The sequence below is a fragment of the Leptonychotes weddellii genome, chromosome 9 (assembly GCF_054177405.1).
Source record: "Leptonychotes weddellii isolate Sample4059 chromosome 9, ASM5417740v2, whole genome shotgun sequence".
NCBI lineage: Eukaryota > Metazoa > Chordata > Mammalia > Carnivora > Phocidae > Leptonychotes > Leptonychotes weddellii.
This window is the reverse complement of record NC_138377.1, coordinates 51,474,824-51,494,918: the sequence shown is the minus strand read 5'-3', so window position 1 is coordinate 51,494,918 and position 20,095 is coordinate 51,474,824. Positions and strand designations below refer to the sequence as shown.

The 20,095-nt window shown below is 36.4% G+C and overlaps 1 protein-coding gene across 1 annotated transcript in view; it reads left to right on the top strand.

Moving 5' to 3' along the window:
* Positions 1–20,095, top strand: part of LOC145723448 (uncharacterized) — a 1,060,322-nt gene that overhangs the window by 387,729 nt on the left and 652,498 nt on the right. Inside the window, exon 11 of the mRNA XM_081830597.1 lies at positions 11,466–11,565. Coding sequence (XP_081686723.1) covers positions 11,488–11,565 — 78 coding nt within the window. The 5' untranslated portion in view covers positions 11,466–11,487. The remainder of the gene's footprint in view (positions 1–11,465; positions 11,566–20,095) is intronic.

Genomic DNA, 20,095 nt, shown 5'->3' with positions numbered 1-20,095 from the left:
TCAATAAATGGAATAGAATATAAATTCCAGAAATAGCTTCTTACCTTTGTCGATTGATTTATAAAGAGTGTCAAGACAATTTAATGTGAACACAATAGTGTTTTTAACAAATGGTGCTGGGGCAACTAGATTTTTATATGTGAAAAAATGGACTTGGACCCCATGTCACACCATATAAAATATTAACTCAAAATAGATCAAAGTCATATATTTAACAGTCTATATAGCTCTTAGAAGAAACATAGGGGTGATTCTTCATGACTTTGGGTTAGGCAATAGTTTGTTAGATATGATATCAAAAGTACAAGAGACTATATTATATGTCAACCATACTCCAATTTAAAAATTTACATAAGACAAAAGAAAAAATTAGATAAACTGGACTTTAGAAGCAAAACTTCTGTGCTTTAGAGGACACTATCAAGAAGTGGAAAGGCAATGTACAGAATGAGAGAAAATATTTGCAAATTGTATATCTGATTTAAAAGTATATGTCTAGAAGATAAAACTCTTAAAACTCAAAAATAAAAAGACAACCCAATTAAAGATGGGCAAATGATTTGAATAGATATTTCTCCATAGAAGGTACAGAAGTGACCTACCTGTAAGCACATGAAAAGATGCTCATCATTAATTATTAGAGTAATACAAATTAGAACCACCATCTGAGATAATATGTAATATCCCTTGATAGCTAAAATTAAAATTAATAGGCAATAACAAGTGTTGGTGAGAGTATGGAGAAATTAGTATCCTCCCATATTGCTGCTGGAATTGTTAATGGTACAGCACTTTGGCGAACTGTTTGGCAGTTCTTCCAAATGTAAAACACAAAGTTGCCATTATTGGATCCAAAAATTTTACCCTGTCAGTATAAAGCCCCTGTACACCAATATTCAGAGCAACATTATTCTTAACTACCCCAAGTGTAAACAACTCAAGTGTCCATCAGCTAATGACTGGATAATTAAAAGGTGGTATATAGACACTGGGGAGGGTATGTGCTATGGTGAGCCCTGTGAATTGTGTAAGGCTGATGAATCACAGACCTGTACCCCTGAAACAAATAATATATGTTAATTAAAAAAAGGTGGTATATCAATACAGTGGAGTATTACTCAGCAATAAATAGGAATGAAGTGCTGATACACGCCACAGCTTTGAAAACATTATACTATGTGAAAGAAGCTAACAAAAAAGACAACAAAAGACAGCACAATGTATAATTCCACTGATATGTAATGTCCAGAATAAGCAGATCTGTAGATCCAGAAAGATTAGTTGATGCCTAGGCTTGGCAGGTGGGGAAACAGCATTGACTGACTGCTAATGGGTATGGGATTTTTTTGTGGGGGATGATTCACAATTCTGTGAATATACTAAAGCCCACTGAAATATACGCTTAAAAAAGTGAACTGTATGGTACGGGTATTATCTCAATAAAACTTACAAAAATATATAACACAAATGCAGGTTTTCTTTTCAAGCTGAGATAGAGTGTCCTTATCCTTGGGATGTGTAGGAAGACTAGCGTATATCCAATACTTTCTTTGGGTCAATGACTTTAGAAATATAATCTTACTTAAAATGACCATCTTTGTCATATTATTGTTATCCTTGTCATTTTACAAGGAGATGTTATGTTAGAGGGTAACTACTTTCCACAGGGTCACACATCTAATAAGTGCTGGAGCGCACGTCTATCTTTTTTGCAAAGCCTGTATACTTTCTATCCTTCATTCTGTGATTCATTGAAAAGATGTTTCATTGTTTTCATTGTTATGTTGTATGTTGTTCTGTTTTTGCTCCAGGAAGGGTGATAACTGCCCCCATGTTAGTTTTGATTATTGGCAAAAACAAGTTGAGAAAAAAATGTCAGTTTTCTCTTTTCACACCACTTTATTAATAGCTAATTTCAAAGCTGGCCAGCCTATGACATTCTGTTTGGTATACTGAATAGACGGTACTGTGTCGACAGATGATTCTTGTCTGTCTGCAAACTGAAACTGAGCTACAAAATAAGGAAGACAAATGTTTCAGGGGAGGGGATTTTTCTCAGTATAAAAATAATTTTCTGTCAAGTTGATTAATAATGTAGGCCTTCACTTCCACAAAGCAGTTTAGAAAAGCAAGAAATAATCTGAGTTTTCAAATATAGGCATTGTTTTAGGAGTTCGTATTATCATATTAAAGTTGAGCTGGTTTGGAGAAAACTCTGCATCTATGTGGGGTTTGTTAACATTTTTCAATCATAAAGAAATTGCATAAAGTATTCTTTTAAGAGGCAGACTACCTTAATACATTGATAATGATTCTCCGTACAGAATGTTTGAGGAACCAGGGTAGTTACTCTCCCTGGGTCTCATTTTCTAAAACGAAGCACCTTATTAGCCACTCCTGAGGGTCCTTTCTGGCTTTTTGATTATATGACACTCTGACTAGCACACAGGCACACCTGCAAACCTGTCGAGAGTTCCTCAGAATCATTAATGATTATTCATGGCAAGGGAAGCGGAGGTAACATTGACTCTGAAAGCCGATCCTTCTCACTGGAGAAGTGTGCTCTTGTGTTACAGTGTTTTTGTGTATGAGAAATGCCACCTGCCAGTACTTGAAGGTCTCTGAGCACAAGGGATCGACTCAGTGCCCTTCATGTTAAAACATCTCCTGCAAGCCTAGCACAGTGTACCTGTGGTGAGGGCCGTAGTATGGATGCTCACATTGATGTTTTTGAGAGTTTCTGCTACACATATCCAGCTTGATCTTTGTCTCTTGCCAAAAGATACATGACAAATCTTAGGGTGTCTTTTTTTTTTTTAAGATTATGGCTGTTTTGCTTTTAATCAGAATTTTTTTGAAGTACACTAAGCTGAACGTCCTCTTGGTGCCTTACACATATCTTTAGTGGAATTCTATAGTAAAAAAAAAGTACATTATTTGAAAGGAGAACAATATGTGCTAATATTATCTCAGAAAGAAAAATTATAAATGATTCACAGAATCACAAGAGTTTTTATTCTTGATCCTCTTCTTGCCATTGTAGATCAAATTCATTTTTAGTGATATAAGCTAAAAATTATTCATGAGTTCTCTACTAGCATAATCAAGAGTCTAAAATTAGGACCATATCTAAAAAATTTAGGGTAATATTTTAAGTTTAACTTTGTTTTTAATTAGCAAGATGAGATAAAATAAAAATAGATTAATACATTATTTAAAGATCAAATTTGCTTTCAAGCCTGTTCTATTTGTTTCAATTCCCAGGATAGTTTGGGCGAGGACTGGAACGAATTAAGGTTGCTGTAATGAGCAGCCATATACTGGGAAGGGCTGAACAGGATTTCTAGGGACTAGTCATTTTTGTTGCTGGAAGTAGTCAGGGCTAGCTATATTCTGAATTTTTGCTGCTTATAACTTCAGGAGCTTAAAGAATCAGAAACCAAGAGTAATGAACTAGACACCGTTTTGAACCTTAGAACACTTTAGAATGTACAAAGCCATTCTCTCCCTGTAATCACATCTTACAATTTTTTTTTCTAAGAAAATAAGAAAAATATATGTTCAATGTAAAAATTTTGGAAGATACAAAATACAGAGAGAAGAAGGTTAAAAATGTTCTTGTTAATATTTTGGTACGTTTCATTGTAGCTATGATAGTTTTTTAATAAACTTTTGTACTTAGTGAATCCAGCCCGTATTTGTGAGGAATTTTGCTGAAACGTTAATAATGAGATAATTCTGGGGAAGTTGTATCAAATGGTTCTATATCCTGAGAGAAACCTGTATTGATACGAAATGAACAAACCTTTTAGAATTTCTAAAAAAGAAAAAGAAAAAGTTTTATTTAAGCCCAAGTGAGGACAGCTGCCCTAGATATATAACCTTCACAAAGAAGAGAGTGCTCCAGAGAAGGAATGTTTGATACAGGGTTACATATGTTTTTTGTTACGTCAAGAGTTACAAATCACTTTGATGAAGGGCATTTCGGAAAATTACAAACTTTATCTTGTGGGTTTAGTATGTGCAAGGTTGCAGGCTTCAGGGGTATGGGAATGGAACGTAGGGAGATTTTTATTCTTCAGTTTGAAATGTTTCTTGGGTTATTTGCTAACGAAGCAGATGTACAATGTGTGCTCAGGGCTGAAATAGAGCCCATGCTTTGAAGTTGGGTGAAGTCATTTTGACCTTGGTAAAAGTATAGCTTCCCAGGGAGCCCAGAGTCAGGACCCACAAGCATTAAAAATTGAAAATTTTCTTTCTCACATGTTTGCAACTGATGAAATGTATGGTAGCTCCTGGGTCACCTATTTTCTGGGTCTTGTATAGTACAAGCTTCTGGGTTATTTACTTGGGAAAGTTAGGTGCAGTTAATGGTTTATGCCTTAAAAGATAGGCAAATACCTTGGCTTTATTCTATGGAAAAAAGAAGATATTGTAAAAATGAGCAAAGGATAAATATAGGCAAGGATGTCTGGAAGGAAAATTTCAGGCAAACCTTGAGATGTTGTCCTATGAGTAATTTAGAAAGGCTGTTTGAACTGTGTATCAGACGCATCTTGCTCACATTCTCAGATTTTTGTGGTCTCATGTGTGTCACCCTTGGCCACTGCTCCACCTACGTCACTTCTGTGGTGACACACTCCATGCAGGCTGAGTGATACCATTGCCTGAAGTCAGCAACCATACACCCAGACTTGCTGACGTTCCCAAAGAGTAAAATATGCAATTTGGTAAGTACTGTTTGGAGCATGAAAGAACACTAAAGGTGGCAAGGAAAGCTTTGCTGGGACTTGAAAATTTAATAGGATTTTGTTAGATGAACAAATTGGAGAGGAGGGATTGCTATGGAGAAGAGAATAGACATGGAGCTCAATTAGGAAGTTGTTGCAATAATCCTCATAACAATGAAATAAAACTACCACAGTGGCTTGGGAAATGGAATAAGAGAATTATTTGAGACGTAATTATGTGATGGAATTGACATATTTAGGAAATTGGAAAAATGTAATAGGAAGTGAAAGCAGGTGAGAAAAGGAATAGCTAAGAGGAATCCCAGGTTCCTGGTTTGGGCAACTAGGTTGATAATGAAGCTATTAATCATTACCATTAATCATGGTAAAGAATTCAGGTAGAAAATTCTTTAGGTTACAATGGTGGTGAGATCATTCTTTGAAATTTTGCATTCAACATGTTTGTAGCATATCCAAGTGGAAGTCTGTAAGGAGCAGTTAGGCTATAGGGAGAGAAATATGGGAAAGACTAGAGCTAGTGGCTTTGACTTCCAGTTATTGGAGATTGGATCTGTAGGCATAGAAAAGGGAATACAACCAAGGTTGGACATTTTGGGCAATGCTAACATTTATCGTTCAGGGAAAGGTGAGTGAAGTCAAAGTAACTGAAAAGAAGTAAGAAGTGAATGAAAAGATAATAATGAAGTGACAGAGAAATTATTTAAGAAGTGATAGCATCCAAGGAATTCAGGGGTCTGTGTTCCCATGATAAATTGTAAAATTATAAGGCCAACAGGAATTGCATATCAAGAGATATTATTCCCATTTCCTGGAAGAATATTTCAGGACAACTGTTGCTGCATATGGAGGGGCCATCTAATAATACCAGTTTCTTAGGTTTGAATACTTAGTGGCATAATCCAAGTTATTTCCATGAAGGTTTTATACTATGTTCATGACTGGAAGCTTCCTTGTGTTACATTCATATCACATTTACATTTATTGGACATTCAACAAATATTTATAGAGTGTCAACCCTATATGAGAGATAGGATACATTTTTAGTGAACTAAAAAGGCAAAGACCCTTGCTCTTGAGAAGCCAACATTCAAGAGACAGAATAAGAAATTAGCACAATATATACTTTTATAAAAGGTGATAAGTGTTATGGAAAAACTAAAATGGAATAAATAAGATAAGGAGTATAGTGAGAACAAGAGGTCTGGGGCTGGGTAGTTTACTATATATATGTTAAATAGTGCATAGGACCTCATTGAGAAACTGAGGTTGGTGAAATATAAAGAGGAGAAGGAGTTAGCCAAGTGGATACACAAGGAAAGAGCATGCCAGGCTGAAGACAAGATAAATGCTCAAGACAGGTGCACGTCCAGCATGTGTAGGGATCTGTGAGGAGACTGTGGATGTAGGCAGAGTAAGCAAGGAAGAGCAGGTAGATTCTATAGGGCCTTGTCTGAGTCTTATTAGCAGTAGGAAAGGAATCCTTTGCAGGTTTTAATCAAAGGAGTGACCTGATCTGACTTGCCTTTCGAAGGATCATTTTGGCTGCTCTATTGAGGAGAGACTTTTTTTTTTTTTTTTTTTGTAGAATTCCATGGTTACTGCTACTCCCTGATGCATAAGAGTAAAAATAGGAGAGCTAGGAAAAGGTTAGATAGCAGGTAAAATTTGATGATGGTTTCAGGATGGTATCAGTGAAATAGAAATAGATGGATTCTGGATATATTAGGAATATAGAGTCTACAGTATTTCCTTTGTGATAAAACAATTTTGTATAGTAGTCAGCTACACCAAACGTTTGGCAAAGGACCTTATGAAAAGAATATTTTGCAAGGTATTTTAATCCAATGTTAATATGTTACCATCAGATTCATCTTCCTCCTAAAATTTATGCTAATTGGTATTGTAGTTATCGCTGTGTTTAAGTCACTAGGCTCTGCAAATATGTGTCTGACAGGGTTTCATGGTGTGTAAACAGGATTAACTTGTGAGGTGGTAGAAATTATACCTACTCTTTTCCCAGTGGATGGAATATACTTTCAGGTTATACCTGCTCTTTTCCCAATGGATGGAATATACTTTCAGGTTGTTTCTCCCTTCCACAGATTCAGTACTTCGAATCCCTGAATATCTAAATAATTATCTTGACATGACTCTTTCAGGTATGCTGGTCTGGTTGGTATACTTTGCATGTTATAAACTATAGTCATTTTAAGTTAATGCCTTTAAATTATGAAACCTATAGTATTGTATTATTACTGGACAAGGCCTTTGTTGAGAGGCTGTTATGAGTGTAAAATTTGGTTCAATTGAGAGGAACATTTGGATGACTTCATAAATATTGATTGAAATACATGCTGGTCTAAGAAAATTACAGTTTGCATGGTTTGATCAAATAATGCAGTTCTGCAATTTTTTTTTTGTCAAATTTAAGTTTTCCTCAACAGATAGCATTGGAATGCTCTTCTGTTTAAGTTAAACATGGCACCATATTTAATTGTCCAATTATCTTTTAGTGGCATCTTTACTACAGGAGTATGTTATCTTGGGCAAAAACAAGTAAGTGTGATAAGCAAACCCTTACAACTAGTCTTTTTATTTTGTTTTATTTTACTAAAATAAAAATAGTAAAAACTACTTTTGGCTAACAGTCTAAACTGTTATAATATATAACCAAATGAGCTCAATGTATATGTGCATACACACACACTGATAAGTGTATGCATGTGCACATATATACATATGCAAGCCCATGATGTTTAACAATATCATCTGCTAGTGGAATTAAGCTCAACATAACTATTATATTTGCAGCCATTGTGCATTGTGTTTTCATTAAGTACAGGCAAATAATGAAATAAATTGGTTTTCTCTAGTTAACCTATGGACTAAATCTTACATTTAACCTGAATATTATGAATGTCTGTCTTTAATTAAGGGCATGACAAATGTATCATTTATTTTAGGGTTAAAAAGAATAGAAATGTAAAGATGTTAAGTAACTAGGCAGGTCACATTTCTTCTTGTGGTTTGTAATATAAGTGAATAAATTATTGCTGACATTATGCTTTCTGAGACAGGTATTGCAATAGCATGGTTATTAAGGAATGCTCTTAAATCTTTGAGTTAACTTTTTGTTAATACATGCATTTTGTTTGGATAACAAAACAGCTGGAGTGAAAAAAAACAAAACAAAACACTATTTTAAAAAAACACAACTGAAGGTCACTGCTCTGCCCCTCTGGGAGTGGCATGATTTCTCTCCTAAAGTACCTGGACATTTTTTAACAAGACCCCTTGAGAGACCTCTTTATGTTGGAAAGCGAGAGCCCTCCAGGGTATGGTTTGAAGGAGACTGATGGCTGGACTGCTCAGCATAAGAAATAAACTGTTACTTGAAGGTGGTAGTGACCCAGGAGAGAGAGAGAGAGGGTCAGAAACATAATAGCAGATGGGGGACAGTAGAGAAATACCAAGAGTGAGAAATTCCTAGGAGAGGGATAATTAAAGGACTGTCCTTATTTCTGTTGTTGCTGTTGGGAGCCGTAATCATCCGCATCTTGCTCCATCACACACCCATTTAGCAGTGTCTACTCTATACACAAATTTCTTGGCTAAATGCTTTTTTGATAAAGGAAAAGGCTGTATGTCTGTGATGGCTGCTGAATAGAGAGAAGAGAATAAATATGTTGGGTCAAACACAAGTGAGAATTTAGCAAGAGAGGAAATCAGAATTAGAGATAACAAAAGGCACACTTCCAGGTTTGGGGAAAATTCTTTCTAAGGAGATTCTTTTCCCTGGACATGAGATAGAAATTAGAGGAAATCATAAAGCAGAGGATGATGCCTGGATTCTACTTGCCTTGGTTGTTGCTTTGAATCTTTACTTCTTTTGGGGTGCCTGGGTGGCTCAGTTGTTAAGCGTCTGCCTTTGGCTCAGGTCATGATCCCAGGACCCTGGGATCGAGCCCCGCATCAGGCTCCCTGCTTGCATTGGGCTCCCTGCTAGGCAGGAAGCCTGCTTCTCCCCCTGCCTCTCCCCTTGCTTGTGTTCCCTCTCTCGCTGTGTCTCTCTCTGTCAAATAAATAAATAAATAAATAATCTTAAAAAATAAATATATAAATGAATGAATGAATGAATGAATCTTCACTTCTTTTATATTCAAAAAGCTTAAACAGCAGTTTTAAATGTAGAAGGATATGTTCTTTTTTTTTTTTTTAATTTTATTATGTTATATTAGTCACCATACAATACATCATTGGTTTTTGATGTGGTGATCCACTAACTCCATTAGTGGAGGTAGGTTGGCATTCCTGGGCTCCTTGCAGCTTGGGAATATAGTAGGGAATCTCTGAGACATTTCAAACCTTCAGAAAAACTAACAAAAACTGAAAAGCTTCTCATGATGAGGTGACATGAGCTAACTAATCTGTCAAATATCTCCTCTATGATAGAATTATATCCACTCAGTTGATATTTGTGTAATGGTATCTCATGCCTATCAGAAGCTCTGATTAGCAGTTAGATGTATTTGATGGAAAAAGGAGGAAAAAACAATTATTAAAAATTTCAATTTATATTTCTGCTCTTTCCTCCTGGGCTGAGGTGAGCCTTCTCATTTTGAAGTCCTCTGTGTTCCTTGAGCAGATAATGAGACTACAGAACTGCAACAGAGACAGAGGTCTGTTAACTCCTAAAGCCAATCCCTTCATAGAAGTCTACTTCACTGTGAAATGGGTGGAAATGGCTCAGCTGTCTTGTTAACTATAGGCAGCTTCTCAAGGAAGTCAATGAAACTCTCAATAGAAGCATCTACAAATTTATGGTGGTGACTGCAGACACAGAGCCCTTGAAGATTTCTCACATCTCCTATTGTGGTTTGAAGAGCGTGCTTCAAATAGGACCTGGGATGATGGTTGTCTGCTCGGTCACCAGCAAAAAAGATTTGCAGCTGAAACCCAGGATTCAGTCCATCCTGCAGTCCCCGGAAGAATCTTAGTCTAAACCACAGATCTCAGCCAAATCTCCTACTGACTTCCACCCTCCCCACCCCCAGAAAATTGTGCAATATATATTGTCTTTGAATCAGTCCATTTTTTGTTTTGTTTTTTCAGTTTTCATATTTTAAAATTGTAGTCCAGAATCTGACTTCTTGATTTTTTTTAAGTACAATTTTCACACAGCTATTTTAAACATTAAGAAAGAACTAGAAAGGGCACAGTTGGCCTAGGGAAGATATCTAGTCACAGTTTTCATCAACTAACTTTTATTGAACACCTGTTATGTGTGGAAATACAAGGTACATAGTGGTACTTTTGGGACTAGTTTCCTCCTCTAAAATGTGATGCCCTTGAGAATAAGCATCGTCACCTTTTTATTCCCTGCCTGACATAGTGTTCCATACATGTGAGAAGAATGAAGAAGTTTCCTTTTTCTCTCTAAAGACTTAAAATATGAGACCTTGAAGGAAGAGGAGGAGAGGCAAGGTGTTGGAGGATTTGGCGAAAGACTGGTCCCTGGCTCCAGCCAACAACTGAGATCTTGAATCTGAGGAAATATCTTTTCTTTGTGGGTGGACAATTTGTTACCTCATTTGGGATATTTGTGTCAGCTCTCAGAGCTCTTAGAAATGCATCCTGCCAAAATAGAGATTCTTTACTGAATCAGAAATAGTGTTAAATAAGTCATTTATTCTTGTGAGTACCCTAGTTAAGATTATATTTTAATTCAGAGTTTTGGTTTTTTTTTTCCAATTTCTATGATCTTTTCAAAACATGTTAATGGAGTTCATGGAGAAAATTCATTAAAAAGGTACTTGAAATCAGCAAATCTGACTTTATCACTAATTAGCAGTGTCTGCCCTGACATCCCATTGGTGGTGTTTTGAGGACCATAACATGTTAAAGTTTTGTTATAAATTTTAAGAGGCTGTATAGGTTCAGATCTTGCATTATAAAACAGTAGTTAAGATCCTGGTACTTGAAGTCAGATCCTGGGTTTGAGTCTTGTTTCTGCCTTGTGTTAATTGTACAACTTTGGGTATGTGACTTAGCCTCTCTGAGGCTTCATTACTTCATCGCCTGACACCTACTAAGTGCTCAACAGATACTATTTATAATCACAGTATTATTTTTATTGTATTATGCTGCAACTTATTTTAAGGCAAATTTATTCTATAAAATAATATAAAAAACCCTGTGCTGTCAGTCATTTTCTGGGCAAGCATTTAGGGTTAGTTTTCTTGGGAATGCATTATAAGATGATGAATAGCATGATTTTTAAAAAATTGATCTCATAACAAAGAGTAGAGAGTCTTCTATATTAAGAAAAAGAAAGTCGTGGGGCACCTGGGTGGCTCAGTCGTTAAGCGTCTGCTTTCCGCTCAGGTCATGATCCCGGGGTCCTGGGATCGAGCCCCGCATCGGGCTCCCTGCTCCGCGGGAAGCCTGCTTCTCTCTCTCCCACTCCGCCTGCTTGTGTTCCCTCTCTCGCTGTCTCTCTCTGTCAAAAAATAAAATAAAAAATCTTTAAAAAAAAAAAAGAAAAGGAAAAAAAAAGAAAGTCGTATTAAATTTGTCCAGGTAAGGAATAAACAAAATTCTACCGTGGTACATAAACTGTTCAAACACCATGAATTAACATTCTTTTAGTACATAGGGATTTTAGGAAAGAAAGAGTTTAGAGTAACAGCCAAGTTATTATATATCCCCTTACAGATAAAATATTGAAAACGAGGAAATGAATACAAGCAAGAAAAATCGAGCCTGTGCTGGTGAAGTGTACAGAACAGCCCTATTTCCTCTACTGCCAATTGTGGTAAGTAATGGCTGTGGTCAAGGCAGTGGTCTGTGTTCAGGAGAGTATCTCACCTGTCTGCTTTTATGGAATTGTTGGAGATCAAGAAAGCAGCTGGATTTAGGGAAAGGTCTTGGATACCAGCAAGATTAGAGTTAGAAAGGTCTTGTTTGACTAAGAGGACATATTGTTGACAACATTTGAAGACTGTTACTGGGTTGCCATGAGGAGTCTACATAAATGTGTACTATGAAGTAAAGTCAAAGAGTCTTGTAGAATTATGTGAGATAATGGTGGTCTTAGAGGTCATGGCTCTTTAGTGTGGGAAGCGTTAAGGAAAGAATGGAGTTACGTTATTATGCAGCAGCTCTGTCAAGTAGAGCAGTGTGTTTTAAGGGATAGTGACAATTCCTGGAAGATTTGACAAAGTTCTCTAATTTTTATTAAAAAAAAAAATCTTCCAAACTTCACAGAAGATGAATTTTATTGTATTTAAAAAAAAAAATTGAAGGGCGCCTGGGTGGCTCAGTTGGTTAAGCGACTGCCTTCGGCTCAGGTCATGATCCTGGAGTCCCGGGATTGAGTCCCGCATCGGGCTCCCTGCTCGGCAGGGGGTCTGCTTCTCCCTCTGACCCTCCCCCATCTCGTGCTCTCTCTCTCTGTCTCATTCTCTCTCTCAAATAAATAAATAAAATCTTAAAAAAAAAAAAAATTGAACTTGACATGTTTAACCAATGTGAGGGTGGTAACTAAAGAGAACTCTCCAGTCAGTATTAGGAGACATCATCACCCTTTTAAAATACAAATAACCATTTTGTTTCCTTAATCTCCCTCATTTCTTCTTTGGTCTGTTTCTTAAAGGTGGGTGATTCCTATTTTTTATTCAGAGTCTCTCTATCTTCCTCCTTTCTTCCTTTTTTTTCTAGTAATTACATTGTCATTTAAACATTATGCTAAATATTCAAGGCACCACTGGATATAAGAAATTAGTAAGACCTGATCTTTGCCCTAAGGTTCATGTGTTAGAACAGAAAGGTAAGATGATTTGTAATAATATGTGATAAAGGCTATGTGCTTTGGAAACATACAAGAGGTGACATTTGAAGTTCCATAAAGTCTAAATGGGTGTTGAGGAACAGGGCATTTCAGGAATGGGAAATGCACAAAGACTCAGCACGGGGTGTGAAAATGCATAGTGTCTTGGGAGACCCATAAGTCATCTTGTGTGTTTGGAATATAGAATGTATGTTGGAATGTGCAGCAGCTGAAGCTAGATAAGTGGGTAACTAATCATTTTGTATTTTATTCTGCAGGTAGCACAGAGTAATAAGAGGTTTTTAAGCACTCAGTGGGCTATCTCATTTCTTTTCATGGCTTAAGCAGCATCCCTAAGTTAGTTATTCCCAAATCTTAATCTGCAGTTCTGACTTTGTTCCTTAGTATCATAATCATATTTGAAACTGCTGACTTACTATTATCCTGCTGTTACTCAAACGCGTCCACTTCAAAAGAACTTACTTTGCTCCTTTAAATTTTTCCTCCATTTGTGCTCCCTTCCTTGTTTCATGTTGCCGTTTCTCTCAAGTTAGCCAGGCTGAACATCTCAGTGCCACTTTTACCTTCCCTCTTTATTTCAATTTCCCCGTAGTCTTCTGTTCACCAAACCCTACCAGTTTTGCTCCCAAGTACCTCACACCCATTTCCCCATTTCTGTTCCTACTGCCACTTCTGTAGGGCTCAGACTCTCATTCCTTCTCATCCAGACTTTTTCAATGGACTTTTAAATGATTTGGTTATTTTCTTTTTTATTTCCAGTCCATTTCAAATATAATGGCATCAGAATTTTCTCACAGAAATGGGGGTCTCATCTTATAATTCCTATGCTCAAGGGGCGCTTGGGTGGCTCAGTCATTAAGCATTAAGCATCTGCCTTCAGCTCAGGTCATGGTCCCAGGGTCCTGGGATCAAGCCCCACATCGGGCTCCCTGCTCAGCGGAGAGCCTGCTTCTCTCTCTCCCTCTGCTGCCACTCTGCCTACTTGTGCTCGCTCGCTGTCTGTCAAATAAATAAATAAAATCTTCAAAAAAAATAATTTCTCTGCTCAAAAACATTTAATGGTTCTTCACGTACAGAATAAATTACTGATTCCTTAGGGCCACAATGCAGGGTCCGTGATCATCATCTGTGTTCTTTCTTTTTAAAAATATCTCCTTCCCTTTTCCTTCTTTTTGTAATCTCCTTCCTAATAAATACTCCTTGTAAAAAATCATCATTCTTAGGTCCACCATAATGCTTTAAAACAAACGAACAAACAAACAAAAAACAAAACTCTTGATACATCATGTCTTACCTTATATTAATTCCTTTATTACTTTAATTATATTTTTAGAAGACAGTGTATTTAGTTATCTATTACTGTGTAACAAATTACCCCCAAATTTCGCAGCTTAACATAACACATTTATTATCTCATGGTGTCACTGGGTCAGGACTCCAGGTGCAGTTTAACTGGGTCCTATTGCTCAAGCCTCTCACTAAGGCTGAAATCAAGGTGTCAGCTGCAGCTGCAGGCATCTCAAGGGCCAATTGCAAGGCGGGGACTGTGGAGGGGTGGGGACTGGATCTGCTTCTGAGCTCACTCAGTTGTTGCAGAATTCCGTGTCTTCCAGGTTGTTGGACTAAGGCCTCAATTTCTCACTTGCTGGCCAAAGACTGCCCTCCATTACTTGCCATATGGGCTTCTCCATAGGGTAGCTTTCAACATGATGGCTTGCTTTAGCAGAGAAAGAGAGAGGAAAGGAGGGAGGGAGAGACAGAAAAGGAAGTCATAGTCTTTTATAACCTTACCTTGAAAGTGACATCTCATCACTTTTCTTTTTAAAGATTTTTTTATTTATTTCAGAGAGAGAGCCCGAGCTCAGGGATGGGGCCAGAGGGAGAGGGAGAGAGAATTTTAAGCAGACTGTGCAGGAGTGTGGAGCTTGACATGGGGCTTGATCTTACAATTCTGACAACACAACCTGAGCCGAACCAAGAGTCGGACGCTTAACTGACTGTGCCACCCGAGTGCCCCTCCCCCATCACTTTTACCATAGTGTGTTTGTTAGAATCACATCACTACATTCAGCCCACACTCAAGGAGAGTGAATTACACAAGGTCATAAATGCCAGAAGGCTGGTATCACACAGAGCATTTATATTTTTAGTCTTTACCTCTGTGTCTAATGATTTAGGCATTGCAGGTCTTTCATAATTATCTGGTGAACTGAATGAAAAACACTATTCCAGTTTGCAGCTCAAATTTATGTTAATAATTTCAGTTAATAATATTTTATTAGAATCAGTCAACTCCTTTGGAATTTTTTATGTAATAAAAAATGAGGGAAAAAAATGGAAAGATAATAAGGGATTCGTTTGGGAGCTCACCAAATGAAACCCTCTCATTTCATTTGGTCAAGATGGCTACAACCTGCTAGATAGGGAGGGAGACAGGATAGTGTGAGGGAAATTACCCCATGATATCATTTTCTTGAATTTCACTTGAGGTCAACAATGAAATACATACTGGAATCAGTTCCAGGTAATTTCTTTCTTTTTTTTTTTAATTTAATTTAATTTAATTTTTATTTAATTTAATTTTATTATGTTATGTTAATCACCATATATTACATCATTAGTTTTTGATGTAGTGTTCCATGATTCATTGTTTGCGTATAACACCCAATGCTCTATACAGTATGTGCCCTCTTTAATACCCATCACCAGGCTGACTCCTCCCTCCTCCTCCCCTCTAGAACCCTCAGTTTGTTTCTCAGAGTCCATAGTTTCTCATGGTTCATCTTCTAATTTTTTCAATATTTTGGTTATTTGGTTTCTTAATTTTATGTAATTGTGTGCTTCTTTAAACATTTTAAAATTTAAGGCATTGCTAGGTTTAAAATGATTTTTCTCTATAAGTTATAAATTTGAGGTATGGATAGTTTTGAAATTTAATACTGCTTATTAAAAGTTTCAGAAATAATGCACTTTTTTTTACATTAGTTTAAAATAGTTAACTTTTTATGTCATCTTTATAAGCTAAAGATTATTTTAATAGGTATTATAGGCCCAATTCTTGTGGACTATTATTGTATTATAGCTACCTCATTTTATAATTCAGAAATATTATACTTTGACTCCAACGAATTATTTTTATATGCCTTTTCAATGTTATAAACAGATTAAAAGAGCCTAATGTGAAGAAGAGAATAAATTCTTTTAGAAATATTCCTGGTTTCGCTTAAGGTTTTATTCATTATTTAGTTCAAAATAACCTCGGCTTGATCTTTTTTATGTATGTATTATCTATTTTTGAGATGTTTGAGACCAAAAGAATAAAGCTTAAGTTCCCAGGAGCAGCCAAATAATTGCATTTTGAATTTATAAAATCCTTTCTTTTTAAGCTGACAAAAGTGATGAAACATTTGCATTTGAACCTGGCAACATATAAATTTGAAAGTTTGTAATGAATAAAATTGTGAATTAAATGAAGAAGAGAAATATTACTCTTTTAAAAAAACTTTAATGGAACCATTAAATATGGATTATAAACCAATTTATTTTTCAAGCAACACATTATCAACTTTCTCAGATCCTTACAAATTTGTTCAGATATTTTCTTCCCTAAACTTCTCTCATCTTCAGGTGTGATTTTAAATGCATGTTTTTAGTTCTCTTTAAATATATTATCAAGTCCTATAACCAAGCCCAGTTATATATATTTATACTTTGTACCTGTTCCTCAATTTGAGCTTAATGATCAAGCCCATTTAGAATTTAAGAATTTGGAATATAGGATAAAAGTGAATTTTAAACTGGTTACAGGTAATGCCAATTTTACCACATTGCCACCTGTTTTCTCCATAATAAGAAATTAAGCACAATGTCAAATATGAACTAAATTTGATGCTTCTTATAAGAAAGTGGATTTTTTTCTAAATATTAATGATTATATGGGTACTAAATTTTTCATTACTGCCTTTGAGATATGTTTGATTACACATTACGTTTTGAAGAAAAATAAGAAAAAAAACCTGTTGATTATTTTTGAGATAATTATAATAAAAAAAGAATACCCACAGAAATCCGTATTGATTTTCCCCAACTGAATTGACAGTTCAGTTGTTCAAGCTGACAAAATTAGCTAAAAGTATAGAACATATAAGAAATGCAAAGCTTCAAAAACAAACAGTATTTTTTTTGACTAATGGCTAGTTTGTCTTTTTCATTCTAATAAGACATAAACCTCTTAATGGTTTTGAAATTTCATTCAGATTTATTTTAAGGTTAGGAAAGTATATTAAAGCAGCATAAAACTTGACAAAATAATTTTGCCATCCCCCAATTTTAAACTATCAAATTGATTTTCATAGTCTAATGAGTTATAACATGGAAAGAATAACTGTAAACTGAATAGATATTAATGGGAGATAAGAAGAAAAGGTAATACCATGGTAAGACTATGAAACTATTTATCATATTTCAAACTATTTCCCTGTGGGAGTTATATTGTTTGGAATATGATTATTAGTGATTCTAACTTTTACTTTTCTATGAGAATTTTGTTATGGCATGTGTTCATACGTGTATACATATTGGAAATGTGTAAAGTCACTAAAGAGTGTACGGTTGACATCACAAAGTTCACAGACATGGGGATAAGTCATCCAAAAGGACCTTCTCTGGTGGTAACTTGGTCTTATGAACTATGTATCAAAAGAATGTGGTAATTCAGTGCCAATTACTAGTTATGTGATCTTGGACACATTTACTTAGAATCTCCAAGCCTGTTTCACATCTGTTAAAAACCTGTAATCCTAACTTATCTCTTAGGGTAGTTGTGGGGAGTTAATAAAAATAATACATGCATTATGACTAGCATAGTGCCTGGCAAATGTAGGCATTCACTAAATTTGTCATTATGAATCCTTTCTTCCATAGTTGTTATTCAGCCCTTATATCTGCCACACAGTACTCTAAGGTCTGGGTATACAACAGTGAACAAAACAGATGAATGGGAAAGTAAAAAGTATACACATAACCAAGATTACTTAAGTAAAATAAATGGTGGATTAGATAATGATAAGTACTAGGAGAAAAATAGGTCAGAGAAGAGAATTAGGAAATACATTGAGAAAGAGCTTGTAATTTTGAATAGTTTGGCTAGAGAAGCCATCACTGAAATGAAGACATTTTAGTAAAGACCTGAAAGACCTGAAAGAGGTGAGGGAATAAGCCATGGGGTGTCTGGAAGAAGAGCAGTCCAAGGACAGGGATTGGGCAAGTACAAAGGCCCTGAAGTGGCAACAATAAGGAATCTCTGTGGAGTGCACAAGGGCAGAAGATTAAGGGAGGAGATAGTGAAGTAATGGGGGCCAGATGGTGTGGGTCTAGAAGGAGGCTACTAAGACTTTGACTTTTTCTTTGAGAGATTTAGGAAGCCATTGGAAGGTTTTGAGTAGAGATGTGACCTAATCTGACCTATGATTCACAGGGTCACTCTGGCTGCTGTCTTGAGACCAGCCTGAAGGAATATGGGCTCGAAGGCTCTTGTCAATTTAGGTGAGAGATGGTGCCTTGGAGGTGATGGTAACAGTGGAGGTTGTGAACTGTGTCGAATAATTGATATATACTGAATGTTAAGACAACAGGTTTTGTTAGAGGATCAGGTTTAGAGTGTGTGAAAGAAGGGTCAAAGATGACCCAATCTGTGGGGCCTGAGCAACTAGAGTGTGGCATTACTGAGAAGGAAAAGATTGAGTGTATGAGCAGGGGAAGATCAGAATTTCAATTCGGCATATGTTATGTTTGTGAATTTTATTAGATATTCAAATGGAGTTGTGGAAATGTAGTTGGATTAATTATACTGGAATTCAAGAGAAAGATCTGGGGTGGTAGTAAAATTTTAAGAGTCTTAGGCATGCAGATGGTTTCTAAAGCCAGGAGACTGAGTGCAATGTTCAAGGGAGTGAAGTGGATGAAGTAGAAAAGATGAACCAGCAAAGAAAATTGATGGTGAGGATACTGAGATAGGACAAAACAAAACAAAAAACAAGACGGATGATATTCTAGAAGCCAGGGGAGGAGAAGTCAGTGAAATGTAATGAGTCAAGTAAGCTGAGGACCAAGAATTAACCATTATATTCTACAACATGGAGGTCATTGGTTACCTTTTCATTAACCAAACCCTAAAGTTTCCTGATTGATTCTGCCCTCGTATAGTGCTGTCATCATCTTTATCTGAACCATTTTTTGATCTGCTGTTTTTTCTGCTGCTGGACTCCTGTTCATCACCTCTCACTATTCTCATACAGATTTTGATTCTATTGTAAATGAACTTTCCTGTATTGTCATTGTGTCATGGAATTCTTTCTTCACATCCTGGTGCCTTTCTCTACATGGGTTTATAATAGCCATTGTGAGTGGAAACCACCACCCCCCCCCTGCCGCCCCACTCTGCCTTTGAAGTTCCCTATGATTGTTCTGAAGTATTAGCATTGTTTTAAGGCCACCTGCTGCTTCTCAGTACCTTTTTTTTTTTTTTTTTAATCTTTAAGCAAAACCCTTTTCTCTTTTGGTGCTATTATTATGCATCTACTCCCCATGCCCTGTACCACCTCAGTGCCATTAATCTCCTGGCATTATAACCGCTAGCCACAGTTATTGGATATTTTGGTGGTGTCAGTCTCAGGCAACTTGAATCATTATAAATAGTACACTGGAAGAGCTCATAGTTTGTCACGTGTTTATTACATCATATGTATCTCCCTCATTGTCTCTAAAAAAAAAAAGCAACATTCATTTATATTTATATACTCTTCTGTGACTTTTAAAAACAGACACATCTCATTAACTTTAAAAATACACATTTCATTGAGAGCAGATGTAGAGACCATGAATACTTGATACATTGTAAAAGAAAATTCGGTTTAGTTCTATAAAACTATACTAAGTACTAAATATGTGCTAAAGCTTAAATTGGGTGGTAAAGGGTCAGAATGAGTAAGACAGTGTTACTGCCCTCAGGGAACATGTGGGTGGTGTGTGTGTGTGTGTGTGTGTGTGTGTGTGTATGTGTTGTGTTGTGGGCTACACAGCACTGAGATAGGCAAGAGACAAACATATTGTCAAAATCTTATACTCATGTGTGCTAAGTGCATCAAGAGCTCAGGTGATCTAAGTGATTAAAGGCATGACTGTTATTTTAATTTTGACCTGTCTTTGTGGGCTACTTCAATACCTGACAACTTAGCTATCTTTAATTCTGGCTCCCCTCTGTTCCTGGCACTAATTGAGAATCAGGTGAATGGCCTAGATGTGGAGGTGGTCTCACTGTGGTCTCACTGCCCCAAACAATGGGCCCCTGCAGTTTGATAGACACAGTGGCTGGGAGAAAGGACAGGAGGAAAGGGCTAGGAGTGGGAAAGTACTGAGTGTTTGAGGGGGAAAATGTATCTTAAAGTTTCCTTCCTCTTCCCTGCATAGAGTTTTCAGCCATAAAGAGAAGTGCCTG